The sequence below is a fragment of the Meriones unguiculatus genome, chromosome 1 (assembly GCF_030254825.1).
Source record: "Meriones unguiculatus strain TT.TT164.6M chromosome 1, Bangor_MerUng_6.1, whole genome shotgun sequence".
Taxonomy (NCBI): domain Eukaryota; kingdom Metazoa; phylum Chordata; class Mammalia; order Rodentia; family Muridae; genus Meriones; species Meriones unguiculatus.
In genome coordinates, this window is record NC_083349.1 from 114327570 (window position 1) to 114347055 (window position 19486).

The 19486-nt window shown below is 44.8% G+C and overlaps 1 protein-coding gene across 2 annotated transcripts in view; it reads left to right on the top strand.

Moving 5' to 3' along the window:
* The window catches only part of Ldah (lipid droplet associated hydrolase), a 76850-nt gene extending 62489 nt beyond the window's left edge, over nt 1–14361 (top strand). For both annotated transcript variants that reach the window (XM_060365612.1, XM_060365624.1), the window contains 2 exons: nt 4744–4826; nt 12456–14361. In XM_060365612.1, the coding sequence (XP_060221595.1) occupies nt 4744–4826; nt 12456–12488 (116 nt within the window). In that variant the 3' untranslated portion in view covers nt 12489–14361. The remainder of the gene's footprint in view (nt 1–4743; nt 4827–12455) is intronic.
* Nucleotides 14362–19486: the final 5125 nt, after the last annotated feature.

Here is a 19486-nt window from a genome sequence, read left to right on the forward strand (position 1 = left end):
CTGTGTAGTCCGTGACACTTTGTGCCTCCTCCATTCGGGGAAAACCCCTGGTGCAATTACATGTGTAACGATGCTTCCCTCCTCCCCTGCTAGAGTTAAGCACCACATCCTCTCTGCTCTGACCAAACGTACCCAGAAAATCCAGATGTCCCAGCTTGATCTTTTATCTGTTGGAACTGAGATGGACTATAGTTAACAGAAAGTTCAGTTCTGGCGGCCACGGCAGATATGAATCTGTTTTTCTCATGCACCAAGAAAGAAAGAAAGATGCTTCCAGCATTCTCACTCTGTTGTCCTTAGCAGGCTGTTCTCCATGTTCAGAATCCCTTGGCCACAGGATGGCTCCTACAGCCTGCCCTCTGGCGCTGACAGAAAGAAGGGGAAAGAATAGAAAAAAAGGAAAGATTGACCCCTGACTAAAAAGAAAAGTGCTTCCCACAGTCCTCTTCCTGCAGATTAGAAGCTGCGTCCCGCCGTGTAAAGAATTTGGAGAAGTCACTAAATTTTGACTTGCAGAGTTCCAGTAAAAGAATTAAAGGGCAATGGGGGAGGGGCACTCCTAGTGGTCTTCAGATAATTACTCCGATCCTGCCTCATCGCCATCCTAAACTGATTCTGAGGCTTGTCATCATTCATAGAGTCAACCACCTTCCTAACACCTCACTAAGCCAGTTAATGCCACTCCAAGACCACAGCTGACTCATCACAGTGTGATAACCTCAGCCTTGGGCATCTGTTTATCTCTTAATTGTCTCTGGCCCTCTTGAAAACTTATGTAGACTCACCTGTCCATAGCAGCACCCCCTCTGTTCCCATGATTGTCATAGTCTGTATTTTGAAAAGCTTAAAATGTAACTTTTTACTTTTTTGATTTCTATTAGTGCTAATAACTCCCCAGTCACCCTTCTCCTAAATAAAAGTTGAACTTAGGAACTCTTTTTCTGCCCAACCAAGTCTTGTGATAAGCACTAGAGGATTCTCCCCTGTAAATATGGCTAATTTTGAACATAAAGCATCTACTAGCCCCTATAAAGATGCTCGGCCTGAGTAGAAGTAATGTACCAGTTGGAAGAGGCTGTCAAACAGTCTCGTTGGTGGAGATGGTGACTGGCAGTGGCTTTTGTTTGCTTTTTGTTTTGGACAACAGGGACTGGCAAGTACTCTAGGCTAGCCTCAAACTCTCAGTCTTCCTACCACAGCCTCTTCAGTGCTAGAATTGCGGTTGTGTGCCACCACACTGGCCTGGAATGATCACATTCCACAGTTCACCTACTCCTTAAACTATGTCTATCTCCAGTAATTCCTTATCCTCCAGACTAATTGCAAAACCAAACAATTCCAGGACATTTTACTATAAATCCTAGTAGCAGCACCAGGCCCCATGCCTCCAGGGAGCAGCCCAGCTTACGTCCATCCCACATTCTCTCTCAAAGGGTTCTCTGTGCATCTGTTTAGAACCTTTCTACTTTTTTTTTTTTTTTTCATTAATTGTGGTCTTTACTTCTCTTGCACCCTCCTGAGAAGTTTATGGCTTATACCAACAGAAACACTTGAATTTGTCCTCCTATCTGTGAGTATCCATCTCACTTCTTACCTGCTTAACTTGTCAGTGTGCTTCAGCCTTCATCTTTGGCCTCCACTGTGATGTCATATCTGGACCACTTTAAATAAAACAGCAGGCTTTTCCTCCTCACCCCTCCAAAACTACCTAGCCATGCAACCATCTCCCTTAGCCCTTCCCGTTTATGTCACTTAGCCCTTCTTTCTTCTTATATACTTGCTGTAAGCAAAACACTGGGTAGAATAATGGATGAATTACAGTCTCAGCCCCTAGGTTAATGGAGTAGGAGAGACAGCTGCCGACAATTTTCATGTCACAGTGGCTGCTATCAGAAGGACAGAAACAGGAAGTAAGTGATACTTCGAGGAAATCAGACCAAGGTCAGTTACAGAAGAGACAATAACTGAGATTGGTCTTGAGAATGATAGGGTGGTTCCAGAGCAGCCTTGTGGATGCATCAGAACAGGCCAGGAGTTCTATGGGAGGCACCCTTTGTTGCAGACCTCGAGCACTTGGAAACCCTGCGACACTGAGCTGAGAGGTGAATGTGCTGGTGGCCCTCGGCCATCAGCCCTCTCTCAGCTGCCCTGAGCCCTTCAGCCTCTCCTGTACATCCCATTGTGACTTTTGGAGGTTAAACATTTCAGAAGGTGGTGGTAGCAGAGAGCGTAGAACACTGGGTTCCTTGTGAGTCTTTGCGCGTGAATCTAGGCTTTTAATGAAACCTAAGTAAACAGACATTTTCCCAGGTTGTCCTTCCCTTCATGTTTTCATTTCGATTCTCCTAGTACTAAACATTTCCTTCTCAACAGCACTTGAAACTCTGAAATCTGCTGGGTTCCCAGGAATGCTGTTGACAGTCATTGCCAAGAGCAGTGTGTTTTCCACTTAGGAAATTACACTTCTCTTTGGTATTATTATTTCTGACCACTGTATTGTGTTGGGGACATTGCTGAAGAATGACAAAGATGGCTTCCTCAGAGTGGTTACTAGAAAAGAAACAGAGGGTCTTGTTTAAAAGAAAAGAAAAAAGTATACTTAAGTAGAAAATGACAGGAAAAAAAAGAATAAAAATAGGTTAGAGTATATTTCCAAGTGAAAATTTTATTTTCAGAAATGTGAGTTTCTCAATTATTCAGATTTCTTCTATTCAAGTCTGTACCCATTTTTATGTTTGGTCACCTGCCTCTTTCTTGTTGGTTTCTAGAAGTTTTAAAATATCTCCAGCTGCCAGTACTTTTGCTGTGGGGTCCGTATCTTTCTCCATTCTGTAGGTGTTCTCCCAGAATAGGCAGCTTCTCTCTTAGTCAGAAGACCATGATGGGCAGCTGTCCAGGTCCCTACTCTCCTATCATGTGGCCATTGCTGAGTGTAGCTACAGTTCAGATTCTGACCTGTTGACATGGAGTTCCACAGTCCTCTAGGTACTATGCTGTTCCTTAAGAGGCTGTCCCCTGGGCTGAAACAGTCAAGGGATCGAGTTCAGGGACTGTTCCTGCAGTCCTTTCAGAGGGTTGCTTTCCTAGATTCTGGCTGTTTGTCGCATGGCTGTGCTGGTCAGTACTCAGTTAAAGCTCGAGGACAACCCTTTGTAGATCTCCAGAGCTTTCGGTTACTGTAGCTCTCTCTTCTTCACTCTCCTGCTCTTCTAAAGCATATGCGTTTGCCTATCCAGATGCACCTGTCACCTTGATGCAGAATACAGCTAATTTGTTTCAGTTATATATGATCAGATGATAGTAGACATGTAAAAAAATGCCTTTGAAAGAAGAGGTTTTTGCTTATAGCTCCCTGTAGCAGGGGGCATGCCACATCACACAGAACCACACAAGGAAGCACCCTATGAAGCAGAAGGGACAGATGACCCGCAGCCTGTGTTGTGGAAGGATGAGATGCGACAGGCTGGGCACTTGTGTGGGGAGATCTATGATTGGCTGTTACCATTTCTAACATTCTCTGCATGGTCTCTTGGTGTCTGGTACCTAGCCCTGGGGTGATTTCAAATGGAAGAAGGGGATGGTGCTTGGTTGTTCTGTCGAAATTTTCCAGAGAGTAAATACCTGGGGCTTGATCCTAATGGGTTAGCTTATATGAGAAAGACATGTTCACAGAAGAGTCTGTTCCTGACCCACAAAGTACTGATAACCAGGAATAGAACCCTTGATTGACACCTTCTACCTTCATGACACTCCAGCCTCCCGGTGCCACAGAAAGGCCACCTGGAAAGGTGTGATGGCTGGTTAAGCTCTCGTGGACTCTGAGATGTCCCAACCAATGCACAGCAGCCACAAAGGGGCCTCCTGAGGTCCCACATGTGTGACTTGAGTTCTGTTGCTTTGCATCACTAAATGTGTGAATTGGTGCCTTGTATTTGGTACTTTGTTAATAAAATCTTGTAGCCAAGAATATCTAAACTTTAGCCAGTGTTACTAAAAACTGTTTCTGAATTAAATGTGTAAAACAGAGCCAAAAAAAGTCTTCCTCATTAAATCTCAAGTGTGTCATGTTTCTAGATGTTTCCAGAGATGTATAATCTCTTAATGAAGACTTCTGAATTGTAAAAGTAGCAGCCAAAGTATTTGCTTGTATCCAAAAAAAAAAAAAAAAAAAAAATCTCAATTGGGAAAATCACAAATGGATTTTCATCTCAAATGAAAATAACTTCACATAGATCCTCTGCTTCTGAGATGAATAAGGACCTCATTTGCCCTTTTGCCTAAAACAACTGAAAAAACAAATAACACTGCATGTTGGACAGTGAAAAGCATAGATTCTGAGAAAAGAGAAAGCAGTGGATTTACAGTTTTCTCCTTTTATTGTTTGATGTTTTCAGGCTGCTGTGCAGGGAGGAATGCTACAAGCGGAGCTCTTCTCGCTGGGCCAAAGGGTGTTGGTCACAGTCTTATTCTCTGTGATGCCTTGGCTTCTTGGTGCCTTGCTGGCCAGAGTAGACTGCCCTCCTGGGGTGGCCAAACCTTAGAGACATGGTGCCTTGCCTTTGCGAGCCTGCCAGTCAGCTCATATGCCTCTTTTATTCCCACCAGCATCTACTGTTAGGTGGCACTTGGCTTCTAGAAAAACGAAGCATGTGAATTTGCTAAGATTAATTTGACATTTGTATTTCTTCTGTATATTCTAAGTGTTTGATTATTTGTTTGTTTGATCTTTGTTTTTTAATGAAGCTAATGCTGTCTATCTCGGGAGCCAAGAAATGGTCCAAGTGGTGAAGAGAGATGATGAGATCATAAAGGAACATTTACCTAAGGTAACCACTTTGGGGGCTGCAGGCTTGTCAGTTGATAGGTAAAAATACTTAGTGAAGACACACGGCTAGAATTCGCTAAGAATTGAAGACACTGAGCATTTGTAGATTCCGCCAAAGTTCTTCTTGGGTTATATGGAGCAAGTAAAGCCAATTATAGCCATATATATATTATATACACATATATATATATCTGCATTTGTTTAGTTGAATTTATTTTTTATATCAGTACTTTCATATTTTAACAATGTATTATGCTAAGAAGCCTTTATAGCATCTGTAAATTAATGAGCTATATTAAAATATAATAATTAAAACTATGGGAAAGAACTAACATTGCATCTATCCTAATGAGCAGTGTGCTTGTCTTTCTCATCCTACACATAAGGCTGTCTTGCTCTCACATAAGAAGCAGCTTTCTGAGATATCAGGTGTATCTGCAAAGAGTAGGCTCACTCACAGATACATTTGGAAATACCAATCTTTGAAGCTGTAAAGCCAATGTGGTTTGGAATATGCCCAAACATCCTAGTATATGGATAGCTGTGGCACTTCTGGGACATCATCTGTCCCTGTCATCCTCAAGGGATACATCTGCACTGTTTGTTTGTTTGTTTGTTTGTTTGTTTTTAAATATTTACTTATTTTTATGTGCATTGGTGTTTTGCCTGCATGTATGTCTGTGTGAGGGTTGCCAGTTCCCCTTTAACTGGACTTACAGACAACTGTGAGCTGTTGTGTGGGTGCTGGGAATTGAACCCAGGCCCTCTGAAAGACCAGCCAGTGCTCTTAACTGCTGAGCCCATCTCTCCAGCTCCAGTCTGCACCTTTTTTGTTCTCTGACTTCAGTTCCATCAAAGCCAGAGCCTTGCATGTGCTAAGGGTACATGACCTGATGCTGAACTTCGCCCACAGCCCAGAACTGCACGGTTAAAATCCCATCCCACACAAAAGTGTTATTCTGTGCTTAGTCTGAATTGAGATTTTTTTCATGAGTATAAATGTACATTAACTTTCAAAACATTAGTACCTGGTGCTCAGGATGTGGATCAGTGGTAGAGTACTTGCCTCATTTTGTACAAGGCCTGAGTTCAACCTCAGTACAGGCAGAAAAACAGTATCCTAAAAGGAAAATATTTCATTAATATATTGAATACATGTTGGAATATTTTAGAGATATTGTTGTAGCCATGTTTAAAATACATCTAAAGCAGTTTTACTCGTTCCTTCATATTCTTTTTAACACTGTTACTAGAAATGTCTTAAAGTATACATGCGCCTTGCCTTGTGCTTTTTAAGACAGCACTGAGCTAGAATTTGACAGTTGGCATGGAACACTGGCACCTGCTGAGTACAGTAGAATGGTCCCTACTTACTCTGATAGGTCCTGCAAGTCAGATCCTAGGTCCCACTGTACTGAGGGGCTCTTCCTCAGCTGTGAGACATTAGACTGAAGCATGTCCACAGGCGTAGTTTATAAGTCTGTAATGTCCCGATACAGTTTTCTGAAAGCAAGCATTATATGTATTGCTAAAAAAAGGTTTCACAATATTAAAAATATTTACTCCGACAGGGCCTAGGAAGATGCCAATATCTGTTTGGTTTGTGTCCATAGTGGTCATTTTGTTCCTTAAGCAACAGTTGTCTAGAGATAGAAGTTTTGAATCAAGAAGAAGCTGTTCCTGCCGAGTCGAGAAGGTTGGGCAAGAAGGACCTGTTCTCCAGGGCTTTCATACTTCCAGCATTGAGAGTATGAAATTACCAGAGAATGGCATTTTATTTTGTAGCTAAATTATAAGCAAGTCTTTCCAAAATGCATTTTAGTTCTCCAGGTTGGAAGTTTGTAAAAAAAAAAAAAAAAAACACTTCAACTGCTGCTTTATAGTAAGATTGGCAGATGCTCGCTTCCAAAATTCACACTTGGGGAATGACTGGGCCTGTCATGTTAGAGCCGATCCTACCACCTGGGGAAGCCAGCTGCTGTAAAATACTACTCATTCTGGATCCTGTTTGTATGTTGTGCTCAGAAAGAGCTCAAAGAAAGGTGCTAACTTATTCCTGTGCTAAGTTAAACCCATATGCACGTGTAATCATTCCCAGATAGAGGTCTGCTCATGGCAACTCTGGCCGGGCTGGAAGTTTCCTGAGTCTTTCTTGGGAGACACCTGGGAATATGCTGATAGATAGTCAACATTTCACAGTTATAGTATTAATACAGGCTCAGGAATAAGCTGTCCCAACTCCAGGGAATAAGTTTTTCTAAGACGATAATAGTAAAGGCACTGGAAGGACTTAAGGCAGGTACGGTGCTGTTCATGTTGGTTGCAGCTCCCTTCCTGCTGTACAGAAATTCCCTTGCAGTCAGCTCACTGAAATGCCTTCTACCGCTAAACCGCAACTCTCTACTCAAATAGAATTGTCCCTGTTCCTCAGCATTCCTAAGTGACGCGAGGTACAGAAAGACAGGAAGTGTATGGCCACTTCATGTTAAGTAATGAAAAAGGGAGGAAATGTGCCGTGATTGAATTTTGATAAAGGTAACTCAACATAATGTGTCCCCATCAGCTTAGGGAAGTAAAGGAACTTAGCAGAGCACATGGTTCTTGGAGGGCAGACAGGATTCTTTAGTCAAAGCTGGAAGCCCCATTCCTGAGACTGCAAATGCCTCCACCTTAGGTGCTGTGTTGGGGATGCCCTCTCCCTATTTCCGCCTAAGCAGAGGGACTCAGAACCTCCGTGCCCATTCACACTGTCAAATGTACAGTTTTTAAAGCAGTATTAATGCAAAAACTTTTCACTGCATCTCAGTTGTCCAACTCAAAACAGCTACAAAAAGAATATTTTTGCCTCCTGAAAACTAGTCTAAAAATAGTCTTGCTACCACATCATGCTGAAAGCTTCCTGGACCCTTCCTCCACCCTGATCACCAGGCATCAGCTTTAAAGTCACCTTCAGATTTTCTGCCGTTGACTTCTGTTGTTCACACAAAGAAAGGTTTTAATATTCTCTAGGGAAAGAGACCAATTTAACTCTGCAAAGTTCAGGCCAACTGTCTTCCTTGCAAGGTCTAGAGACTTTATGCCCTGTACTGGACAGCTGTGCCAATTTACTGTCTCCAAGAGTAGATAACTGCTTCCCTGTCCAGAAGAAAATACAGGGGCATGGTTGTTTCCATAGCAACATAGCACAGGTGGTGACATCAGAGGTTACACTGTCTCTTCACCTGACTAAATCCCACTTCTCCTTTAACTCAGCTCTCAGTGTCGCCTCCAGAAAGTTTCTCCAGCTGCAGTCCTCCCCCACCCCCATCCATGGCTCTTGTGGCTCCCCGTTCAACGTTCTATCACATTCTTATCATACACAGTGATAGATGTAGATGGACAGCCCGAGGGAGGAACTGTTACTTTCATCGACACACCAGCACAGTTCAGTCTCTGGTGATAGGTGGGTGGAGAGGCAGAGCCATCAGGAAGCTTCTGCAGAGAACAGAATGTGTTCAAATACAGTTAGCAAAATGTTTTAAAATCAATTTGTGATGTAGTGCTAACACATTGAATAGTTGGAGGTGCCAGAGAGATGGCTCAGCACTAACAAGTTCAGTCCATGAACCCACACTAGACAACTCACAACCACTGTAATTCCAAGCCTGCTGCTTCAGGCCTCTATGGTACCCACACCTGTCTGCATAAACACACTTACAAACACATGCACATATATAATTAAAAATTAAATAACATTAAAGATATATAACAGTCGAAGTTACTACTATGAGTTTGTAGTAATGACTGTAATTTATCTTTTAGTCAGCTACAGTAAGTTTACTATGATTTGGATATATATGTATTAATAATACATGGCTTGTTGCCTGTATTTATAGTTGAAAGAACTATTAGGGGTAAATAACAAGTTCACACTCCCAAACACTGGCTCTGTGTACGACTATAGACCCCAAGTTACAAGCTCCACGCCAGGGAGAGAGAGGCTGGACAGCATGGTCGTTGGCTTGGGCACTGGTTCAGTCATAAGCAAGGGGACAGCATCTAGAGCCGTGGCTCTCAACCCGATCACGACTCATTTGGAGGTCGAATTGGGATCGCCTAAGACCACCTGAAAACAGATATTTACATTATGACTCATAACAGTAGCAGAATTACTAAGTTACGAAGTAGCAATGAAAATAATTTTATGGTTGGGGTCAACATAACATAAGGAGCTGTATTAAAGGGTCATAGCATTAGGAGGCTTGAGGACCATCAGTCTAGAGTGATAGTCCTAATATTTGGCAACCACATGATAGAGCCACTGACCAATCAGAACACACAGCAGTTGCCAACAGCCCACTTAGATATCCCAATGTGTATTAGTGTCCCTAAAAATGTGATGAGACTACCCCATGGGAGGGATAATTTGAGGGAAAGGGCTGGGAGAATATTGGAAAACAGTTACATTTAGATGGTATGTCTGTTTACAGGCTTTTAGAAGAATGAATGTAGTGAGGTTGGGGGTGAAAAGGTTTGGGAGGGAAATTCAAAGGCACTTGGTGGAGGCGGAATATTAGCAGATGGGCTGAGGAATCTGAGGCCGCTGCCCTTGGTCTAGGTTGGGTGGTAAGGGAGGATTGGGAGGTTGTGGAAGATGGCTGGCACTTGTGAAAGAGATACTTTTGGAGTTTCCAAGCAAATACATGCCATGATGAATGCTAGGAAGCTTTAAAAGAGGAGTCTGGGCTCAATTTTGGTTGTGGCATGATAAGCCTGTAGCCAAAGCTGTTGAGTGTGTATAGCGGCCACCTACAGAAGTTTGCAATTTAACGGAAGAAGCCATCTGAAGAGTGATGCGTGGCCATTTCAAGTTACAGGTTAGGGAGAGAGGAGCCAGTGAATACACTGGGAATAGAGGTAGGGAGGGCTGTTAGGTGAGGTCTAGAACAGAGTAAGCCACAGGAAGAAAGTCAGCAGTCCATTTTCGCTGCTCCAGATCTGTGTGGGAGCCTCTGGGGTCTCCTGTGCATTCAGGGTCCTGGTGTATCTGAAGTAACAAGAAGGTCAGCGTTCTCATTCTCTGTCATTGTTCTAAACTCTAAGGAGACACATGTCTCCTTCATAGAAAAGTGAATTCATGTTTGGTTACAAACTTGAAGTTTTTGTTTAAAACTCACTTAGGAGGGAAATTCTAAACTGCCGTGACCATCTTTGGCCCAAGCTTATGGAAACAGCTGTTGTGTGCTGCTTCCAGGATGAATCTAAATATCACTCTGCATCCACCCGAGTCTTGGGCTGTTCTCAAAGAAAGCGCATCAGCTGTAACCTTTGGGAGGCCGTGGGCTGGTGTGGCAGGGCAAGGTGGTACTGCCTCTACCCCAAGCCAGGGCTACCATGGGATTTAAAAGGGGACAAAGTGCTTCCAAGAAAGGCTCTTTCTGCCCTAGCTCTGCCCCCATTCTGCTTAGCCTTCCTTAGCCAGAGGTGTGCACTGCCTGTGGGAACAGCCCTCATACAGTGCCGACATTTGCAGAATGGCCATGCAAATCCTTCTGACATGCACACGTCCTGCTTGGTGGAGCATAGGAAAGTGCTCCCTGGACCAGCACACCAGGGCTGCCTTTCCGCCAAGCCCTGCTCTGAAACAGATTGTGTTAGTTCTGCCTGTTTAACTTGAAGCCTGTCCAGAATGTCATGATCGTCCTGGAAACAGATAGGCTTGTTTTTATCTCCATCACATTGACCCAAGAGCTTCATTGAAGGGGGCTGGGGACTGCATTACTGCGCTCTTACATTCTCCGGTGGAGTTCAAACGCTAGCTCTGCCACTGGCTTCATCTTATGATGCCTTTCCCCATCGATAAAATCATTTAAAATTAATATATATTCTCAGATAGACTGCTAAAATGGTGGTTTTAATTCCTAGTTTATAATTCATCCCTCACAAAGCGTGTACAGCATATATCAGGCATCTTTCTGTAAGTATTCATTATTACATCTATAAAATTAGTCCTAGCCTAGCTAGGCCTCTGAGTACATTTTTAAAAGTTTGGTTACTTTTCTTTGACATATGCACTCACTTCCCACATGCTTCTTCTGTAATGAGAGGTGTGTTATTGATATTTAGTGTGTGGCTGCGGCCAGGCAATGTCCAGTCCTGTTTAGATCACAGCCACTGTTCCACAGAAGGTGCCTAAGGGAACTGTTCCTTGGGATCTGTGATGAGGAGAAACAGTGTTGCCGAATTTTTACCAGGTCTGGGCTCAGTACTCAAGTGCAGGGGATTCTGATGAGCTGGACTGTGTTTTCTCAGTTTTGTTTGACTACTCAAGCACCTAGGCCACTTTTCTGAGGCGTATGACCCAGGGAGCAACAGACACACAGGAGAATAAACTGGCTTCCAGTACCTCATGCTCAGCTGCCTCCACAAAGAAAAACATGCCCTCAGCCAGGTCCTCACTGCAGCCCTGTGGAGTTTAGATGGAGCTAATTGCTAGATGGCTTTATATCAACTTCCATAAGGGAGAAAAGAAATTCTGGTCTTTAGAACATTAGCCATGCATGCCTTTGGATCAGGCAGGGCTATGATGGGCCCTGCTCCCCTGGCACCTTCATTCCCACTGCTCCTCTGGTGCCAGTAAACGGAAGTAGTGTTCTATAAGTAGGACGGATTGTATTTTCTCCTGTGTCCCTAAAATCTAGTCTGTATTTTTCTAATAAAAATTGTCACGATGGTGTTTTACTATGAAGCTCTAATAACCTGCTCTGATCCCCAGGACCCACATGAAGATGGGAGGAGAAAACCAGTTCTACAAAGTTCACTGGCATCCAGACATACTCTGTGTCATGTACACATGTGCGTGTGGATGCTCACACACAGGCGCGCGTGCGCACACACACACACACAATTTTTAATACTTTATTATTTTATCTTTGTTGCTTTTTTGTAAAGAATTATAGAGTATATAACAGTTTTTCACTGGAGTACAGCAGCTTCTAATATAGCATCTGTATGGTACACACATCTGTCTCATGTGCATGTATAGCTAAATCTCCAGAAAAGATCTTGGCAATGCCTCAAAAGAGCCTCTGTTCCACTCAGCCTGGTTGGTGTCACCTGAAGGATGGGTGTGATGTGCTCTCACTGAATGTAGCACGCCCTCCTATTGCACTGAGCCTCCTTAAAGTGCTACAGAGTCTCTTAGAATGCTGATCACGCTTCATCAGCCAGAGGTGGTCCGACCTCTTCTCATTCTGGTCTCCTTGCATTCATTCAGCAAACCTGCCCTTGTGCCTATCAGTGGGCTGCATGAAAACAGTAAGTTTGTAGTCACTAGTCTTTCGGTGACTATGTCTGCTTAACTGTCTCCCTCTCCCACACCCTCACCTCCTGCTGTCCCAGGTCCACTCCAGGCTCAGTACACATGACCTTGCCAGGTGTTTCTCTAGTGAGTTAGAGGAACCTGCCCCACAGTCTCCAAGTGGGTTTCTTCCCATCACATGCCCGTAACAAATCCTGTGGTTTCTGAGCGCTCTAGACGGCACCCTAGAACCACTGGGCGGAGTGTGGCACAAGTGCTGCCCCCAAAGCACCACAGCCCGTTGGCATCAGTTGATACTGGGAAGATTAAATGCTATTTCTTGTCTTTCAGCTGACGTTTTACTATGGTAAGACAGATGGCTGATGTCCAGTAAAGTTCTATGAAGACATGAAGAAAGATTTTCCAGAAGGCAATATTCAACTCTGTGAGAAAGGAATCGCACATGCTTTTGTTCTTGGTTTTAACCAGGAGATGGCTGGCATAGTTGCAGACTGGATAAACAATGAACTTCCCAAAATATAAATACTGACCCAGGACAAAAGCACCTGCAGCCAACACGTGGATGCTGTAGGTGTGCTCTGCCTTGGGGTAATGTTTACTGTTAATGCTCGAACCACCAACTCCCTGTGCTAAGACTAAAGTGAACCCAAGAGATGACCCATTCCACGTGTTCCCTGACTCAGGGAACCATGTAATCTCCACAAAGATTCCTGTTTTTGCTAGAAGCCCAACAGCACTGTACAGTGCAGTTTGACCAACTAGATCCCGACAAGTGAAGAAAAAAACCTAAATATAGGTGATTCTGATTGAGTTATTGCTTTATAAGTTAGATTCTCCTGGATGAGATTATGAAACACTTACTGAAAATGAAAACCTACCCATGAATGTGAAGTATACAGTTGGGGATGTGAAATGTGTAAGACTGGGACAAGCACACCTTCCCCTTCCAGCTGCAGGGAGGAATGAGCAGAGGGTGCTGGCAGCGCACTTGGGTTCCCTTCGGGTACTGGGGAAAGTCAGGTCAGACTCTGTACAGGTCTCGGTGGAAATCATCAGCCTGTGATCCACCTGTAGGCAACCAGAGACTCAAGTTTGCCTGACAGTCATCCACTAACTAGACAGAGCTACTGAAGGATCCTGATCCATCTTGCCACAGGGTAGCCAGCAGCCTGAGCCCTGAAATGCCCAATCCCAGCAGGATCCTGTAGAGCAAGGAGAGAGGGAATGGACTGTCCACATCAGCTTTGTATGGGCATGGAGTTGCTCCCCGACGTAATTCCTCCAGAGAAGCTCCATGAACAGGAAACAGTGAGCCACTGCAGCCATTCATGATGCCATTAGCTACCTTATGACTCTTCCCTCCTAAAAATCTCCAAGAGCATAATTTTTGGAAAGATGTGTTAAATTGTTGAGTAAAACATTAACATAAATTCATTCCCCATTTGCCTAAACTTTGTTGATTGGAAAGAAATTATTTTGTAAATGAACAGAAGTAAGCTATTAAATTTGTATTACTTCACCTCTGAAAGCACCGAAGTCTAGTAGAAAAACATATTCCTGGCTGAGGAGGAAAGGAACAGCTCTGCTGCCTTCCCTTAATTGTTTCAATCCTAAGATCTCAGAGGCCAATAAACCCCACTGTGTTTAATGACAGTTGATGAACAATTGGAAGCATTCCCTTTTCTTCTGGAGAAAACCCTCATGGCAGTATCACTCCTCAGAGGCAGTGAGATGGCCATTCCTCTCAAAAGCCTAAGGCACTGATGAAAGATTTGGTTCTGATGTGCAGCCAGCTCAGCAGTAAGTGATGAATGAGTTCCCATCCTTCAGCATGGCTTCTGCATGAAACTTCTGAGCTCCAACTTCTCAGAGGGGAGAAGCCAAGACAAGGAGTGCTCTTAGTCCAGGAAGACACGGCAAGGGTTGGTGCTACTCACAAGTTCTTACTGGCGTCTGCACAAGGAGGCCTTCTGAAACACTGACGCGGGAAGCCAGGACTCACACTCTCAGTGCCTTGCTTATAGAGCAGGCTTGATCAGTAGTGGGAAGTCAGTGCATAGAAACAAGTGCTGGTAAATCAGACCTACTAAAACAAGTGAATAGCACTTGCTTTCTTTTATAAATTTTATGTTACTCTTGGTTTTCCAAACACTGCTTTAAAAGCCTTGTTTCCTCTTTCCCATTCCTCACCAAAACACCAAATGATGTTTTATAATAAATGTCTTTCCTGCAGTTACTACTGTGTCTGGTCTGATCTCTGTGTGCTGAACTATTAAAGAGAGGTAGTCCCTGAGAATTACACAGAGGGGCTGGAAAGATGCCTCACTGGTTAAAGAGTACTAGCTGCTGTACCCACACCCCACATCTGCATTCAGGACCCATACCCCAATTCCTAGCACCCACATGTTGACTCACAACAGTATGTAACTCCTGTCTCAGAGGATCTGACACCCTGTTCTGGCCTCCCTGGGTACCAGATAAGCACTTTGAGACCATCTAGAATCACATGGCAAGACCCTGTCTGAAACATAAAGAAGAGGAGGTGGCCAGAGACAGAAATACATAACCACTGGGTGATAATCTGTTCTCCAGGAGTGTTGCCTGTGTGTTCCAGTTAGCCTTGTGATGGTCACTGTCGTCTCCATTGTGCTTGTTGTAAAGCTGTCTAATTCTGGGTAAAAAGCATTAGCTGGAACCTTGGTTCAGGCCCATGGTGATTCCTAGTCTGCCCTGAACCATGAAAGAAGCTCCAGAGACAACTCACGTGGACTTGTGTCTGGGGTCCTTTTGCTATTCGCTTCACTCAACCCTCCAGTGCCCTAATTTTCCCTCGTACTTACGTCAAAGCCGTAACAGTTCAGATTAAATGAGACTAAAGGGGCATGACAAACTAACACAACCCCTGACTTTAGATCGAATGTTTTTATTGTAAAATAAATTGGGACAATTTGGATGGAGTCTGAAGATGGTGGGGTTAATTCTCTGGCTTCGGTGATCGCACTGTGGAAACCCAAGAGAATGCCTGTGTTATACCGAGAATACAGTGACATATCTAGGGACTCTGGTGCATCTAACTGGTTTACTCACAAATGGTGCATGAGAAAATACTTTCCTCTGTATCTACCAACATTTTGGAGCTTTGTGATTCTTCAGGGATATATAAAATATTTTTAAAAACAAAGCTCTCTGTAGCATCTTTCTCTCATTGTTTCTTCTCTAGACAGTAGATTTCTTCTAATCAGTAAAAAGCAAACTGAGTTTAAATCCCAGATCTTTTGTTTATAGCTTCACAATGGTCGTGCGCATATGCTTTTAATCCCAGCACAGAGGCCAGAGACTAGATCTCTTGAGTTCAAGACTAGCCTGATCTACAGAGAAAGCTTGTCTCTAAAAAATTCAAAAAAGATTCCATCCCTCTCTGAGTCTCCTAACTGCTCACCTATGAAGCTGAGATGACACTAGCATTTGCCTGGTTGGGTTGTTTTGTTGTTGTTTATTTGAGGGGATCACAGATATTTTGTTATAAAACAATGAGGTCATGCATGTAGCAGTCAGCATCTTGTCTTATGGCCAGCCTGCTGTAACAGACACTTACAAGGAGAAACTGACAAACTCCTTCAGTCTCACCGATGCAATGGAGTTGCCTGGGCTGGTTGCCACCTAGGTTGTAACGATATTTGTCATCTCCAAATGCCTGAATCTTGCTCGTAGGCAGGAGTGACATGCTGACCTAGATCAGCCTTCAGGCCTTGGGCTGTGCAGCCTCCACACACACAGCCTAGGATGTTCTCATGGTGGGCTTACGACAGATGCAGGAAACACAGCATTTCTCAGAAGACATCTCTGTTCCTCGTCTCCTAGTGGGCACAGAAGAGGGGATGATATGCTTGGGCTTCTCTGCTTGGGGGTGGGGCTTAAGTAGAGTTCAGAGGCTAAAGCCAAGCACACTCTGTGAACAAATACATCTCCAAGGATGTGAGCAAAGTTCTTCTGAGAGGACAGAAAGCTCTTATGTGTGTCCTTGTTGCTTTCTCACAAGCTGTGACACCTATCTGTGCCCCATACAGATGGAGGTAAGTGATCACACTGGGCCAGGCTCTGGACCTTCAGTAGGTTCTACTCTGCCAGCTTGGGGTGACACCCTGGCAGCCATAGTGAACAAGGGCCATAGAGAACACGATGTTGCTGTAGGTCTGTGAAGAGAGGGTTCCTGGGGGAGTGGGAGGAGGGGGAAACTTGGATCCATTTGGCACAGAGAGAGCAGGTTCAGGTATAGTATCCCCTACACTGTCACTGTAGCATGTAGGCTTTCTGGTCCTTGGAAGCTCTGACTTGTCCAGTGTTCAAATAACCTGAGGGGCAAAGTACCCTACCTCATAGCTGCTGGGGCTGGAAAGATGGCTCAGTGCATAAGTACTCACCCACTCTTACAGAGGACCTGAGTTCAGTTCCCAGCACACTTGTAGGGCTGTTCACGATGATGTAACTCCAGCTCCATGGAAATCTGATGCCTCCAGTATCCATAGAAACCTGCACTCACATGCACGTGGGCTTACACACACACACACACACACAATTAAGCTTTAAAAAAATTTTTTTATAGCTAGCAGGTAAGAGGAGCTGAGATCCTAGTTCAGGTCAGTGCCTGAACTGGAGGGACATATTTTTGTCTCCCTTCTTTCTACTACACCATGCTGCCTCCTGGAGGCCACAGTGAACAAACCTAGTAAGAGTAGAAGGATGGGAAAAGGATTCACATAAAGGGCAAGTGAGCCCCACCCTCCATAGGCAGAAGTGAAAGGAGGTGGTTGGCCGAATGTGAGGCATATAAAAGACTGAAAGCTGTAACCATCCAGATGGGCAAAAACTGCATCGTGCACTGTCTTAGAAGGAGAAAAGCCCACGTGCCGGTGTCTATCCCAGATGCACTCTGGTGTTCTGTGCCTAACACTGTAACTCTCCTGTCTGAATGCTTGCTGTTAAGCCTTGAGACTCAGTGCTTCCAGTTTCAACGGTTTCAATCCTGCTAAACCTGAGACTTGACGAAAAATACCAACTGCTTCTCCCTCTTTAATTCTCCATTTAACTCTTTTGCCAGCCCACCCGGGAGGGCTGGTCCTAACTGTTGACTATCTTAGCATCACTGCTGCAGAAACAGCAGCTTTGCTGGCCAGCTCCTTCCGGCCCCTACTATCATCCCTTCTCCTTGTCCTTCAAAAGAGAGTTCTCGAAGGTGGACTTGAGTTGTAATCATTTCTATGCTTGCCAGAGAATGGGGCCTGCCACTAGAACTCAGTATAAATTTGACTAGCTAGATTAGTAAAAGTTTTTTTTCCATACCTAGCAGGCAAGCTCTCTTGGAATGCAGGTTCTCAGGAAGTCACATCTGAGGACCTCTGCATCCTCAAACTCAGATATGTCAGTGAAAGTGTTAGACAGAGTCATATATGCATTTCCCGAGCAGAGTAGATTCAAAGACAACAGTTCGCTTCCAGGCACCAAGGAACTGCAGAAGAAGGCCACTAACCCTTGGGGCCCATCTCATCTGGTTATTTCCTCCTCTTCTATAATTAGAAAACCTTTGAGGATTAGGTATTGGCAGCTACCAAATATGTGGCTTATTAGTTACTGAGCATAAGCCTGCCGAGTACCCCAAATGGGAATTACAGCAACAATACTCAAGACAATGGCCAGGCCGAAGAGAGCATTCTCATTTTGTATTGAATTCCTCAAACATTCTGGTGAAGGGGTTTTTGCTGACCTCCCCACACAGTGGGGTGGATTTCCTCCCTGGGCACGTCTCTGGGAAAATTCCTCTTCTCGGGGATGGGAATGTGACCCCTGACTGGGCGTCCATTGGAGCCATAAGGTGTGGGTGCACCTGCACAGTCTCCCTCCCTCACAGAGGAACTAGAATCCCACCTCTGCAAATCCACCCGGCTCAGGCTCTGCAGAACATCTGGGCTTCCTCCTACGGGCCATCACTGTACACCTGCATGTGATTAGGACTCAGCAGACACCCACAGCCCCACCGAGTCAGCACTGGTGACACATCCCAGCGGACACGTCTCTCCCCAGACCGTTGATCCTTGTGACCACACGAGTGCAGGTTCCGAGGCTACGTGAGCAGCAAGCATCTGTGGCCACAGCAGTCCCAGCCCCGGTGGAGCAGCAGCAAGGACATCTTCACCCCAGCCTGCTCGGAAATGAACGGCACCAGGGTCAGACTGCACGCAGCAGAGCCAGAGAGGGAGCAGAAGTGGAGCTAGGCCTCCTTGGTATTGGCCACTGAAGAGCTTCTTAGACCCGTTCACAGCAGGGGGGAGTCGGATACAATTTCAAACCCCCTGACTCTCTCCCTGAAAATGCCCCCCTCTCTTGCGAATGTGTAAGCTGCTGCACAGCAGGCTGGAATAGACCGTGTGCACAGTGAAAAACAGTGAAAGTTTAACCTAGGAGTGTAATAAGCAGTGCAGGGCATGACTTTACACCATTCCATGGGAGGGTCATAGGGCACAGCTACTGTTCCTGCCACGACATTTAGTTAAGAAGATGGGTTGTTGGGTTTTTTTTTTTTTTTTCTCTCACAAAAAGAAAATTTCATTTAATAATGAAATCAGAAGCACAAAGAGAAGCTCGAGATGTGTCCTTGCCAGGAAGGGTACCTGGCCACAGAGACTTTGATGACATACTACAGGAACATTGGATCCAAGCTAGGCAGGGGCTGCCATCGCTGATAAAAAAGGTGGGTCACACTGTTGGGGCTTCTTATTCCCCGGAGTCATATTGGTCACAAGTCCTTCACAAGGGCCAGGTCCTGTCATCACTCACAACTGCATCTCCCAGTGATCAGAAACAGCAAATGCAGTAGCCTCCTTCAGATGTAGGAAGAAGTCAGGCGGAGGAGCCTAGAGAGCACATGACAGGGCTGTGGGGAGAGGAGCTGAAACTGCCAAGGAGGAGCTGTCTGGAGGGAGGACAAAGCCAGACTGACCTGTCAGAGTTTCTCTAAAGACAGGATCCTCTGAAATAATGCCTTTAGTCAAAGAGGAAGCTGCTCAGTTGGCCTTTAGGCCTTGAGACTTCAGCGGCTCAGCCATGAGGCCTTCATAGTGGGAGGACCCATGCTTTCTGCAGTGAGATAGGTCTCCTCAGTGGCCAAAAGGTTACCCCTTCCAACTATGCTTTGAATGCCCATTCATTCCATATAAGCTGTAGTGCTCATTTCCTGGAGAAAGAAACCTTCTCCCTAGCATTTTAGCCTCCCCTGAACTCACATTATACCGTGTGGAGCTATGATAGGGACCTCTGTAGCTACACAGTGGTCACAAGGATCACTTGGGGCTCCGGACCATCGGTGG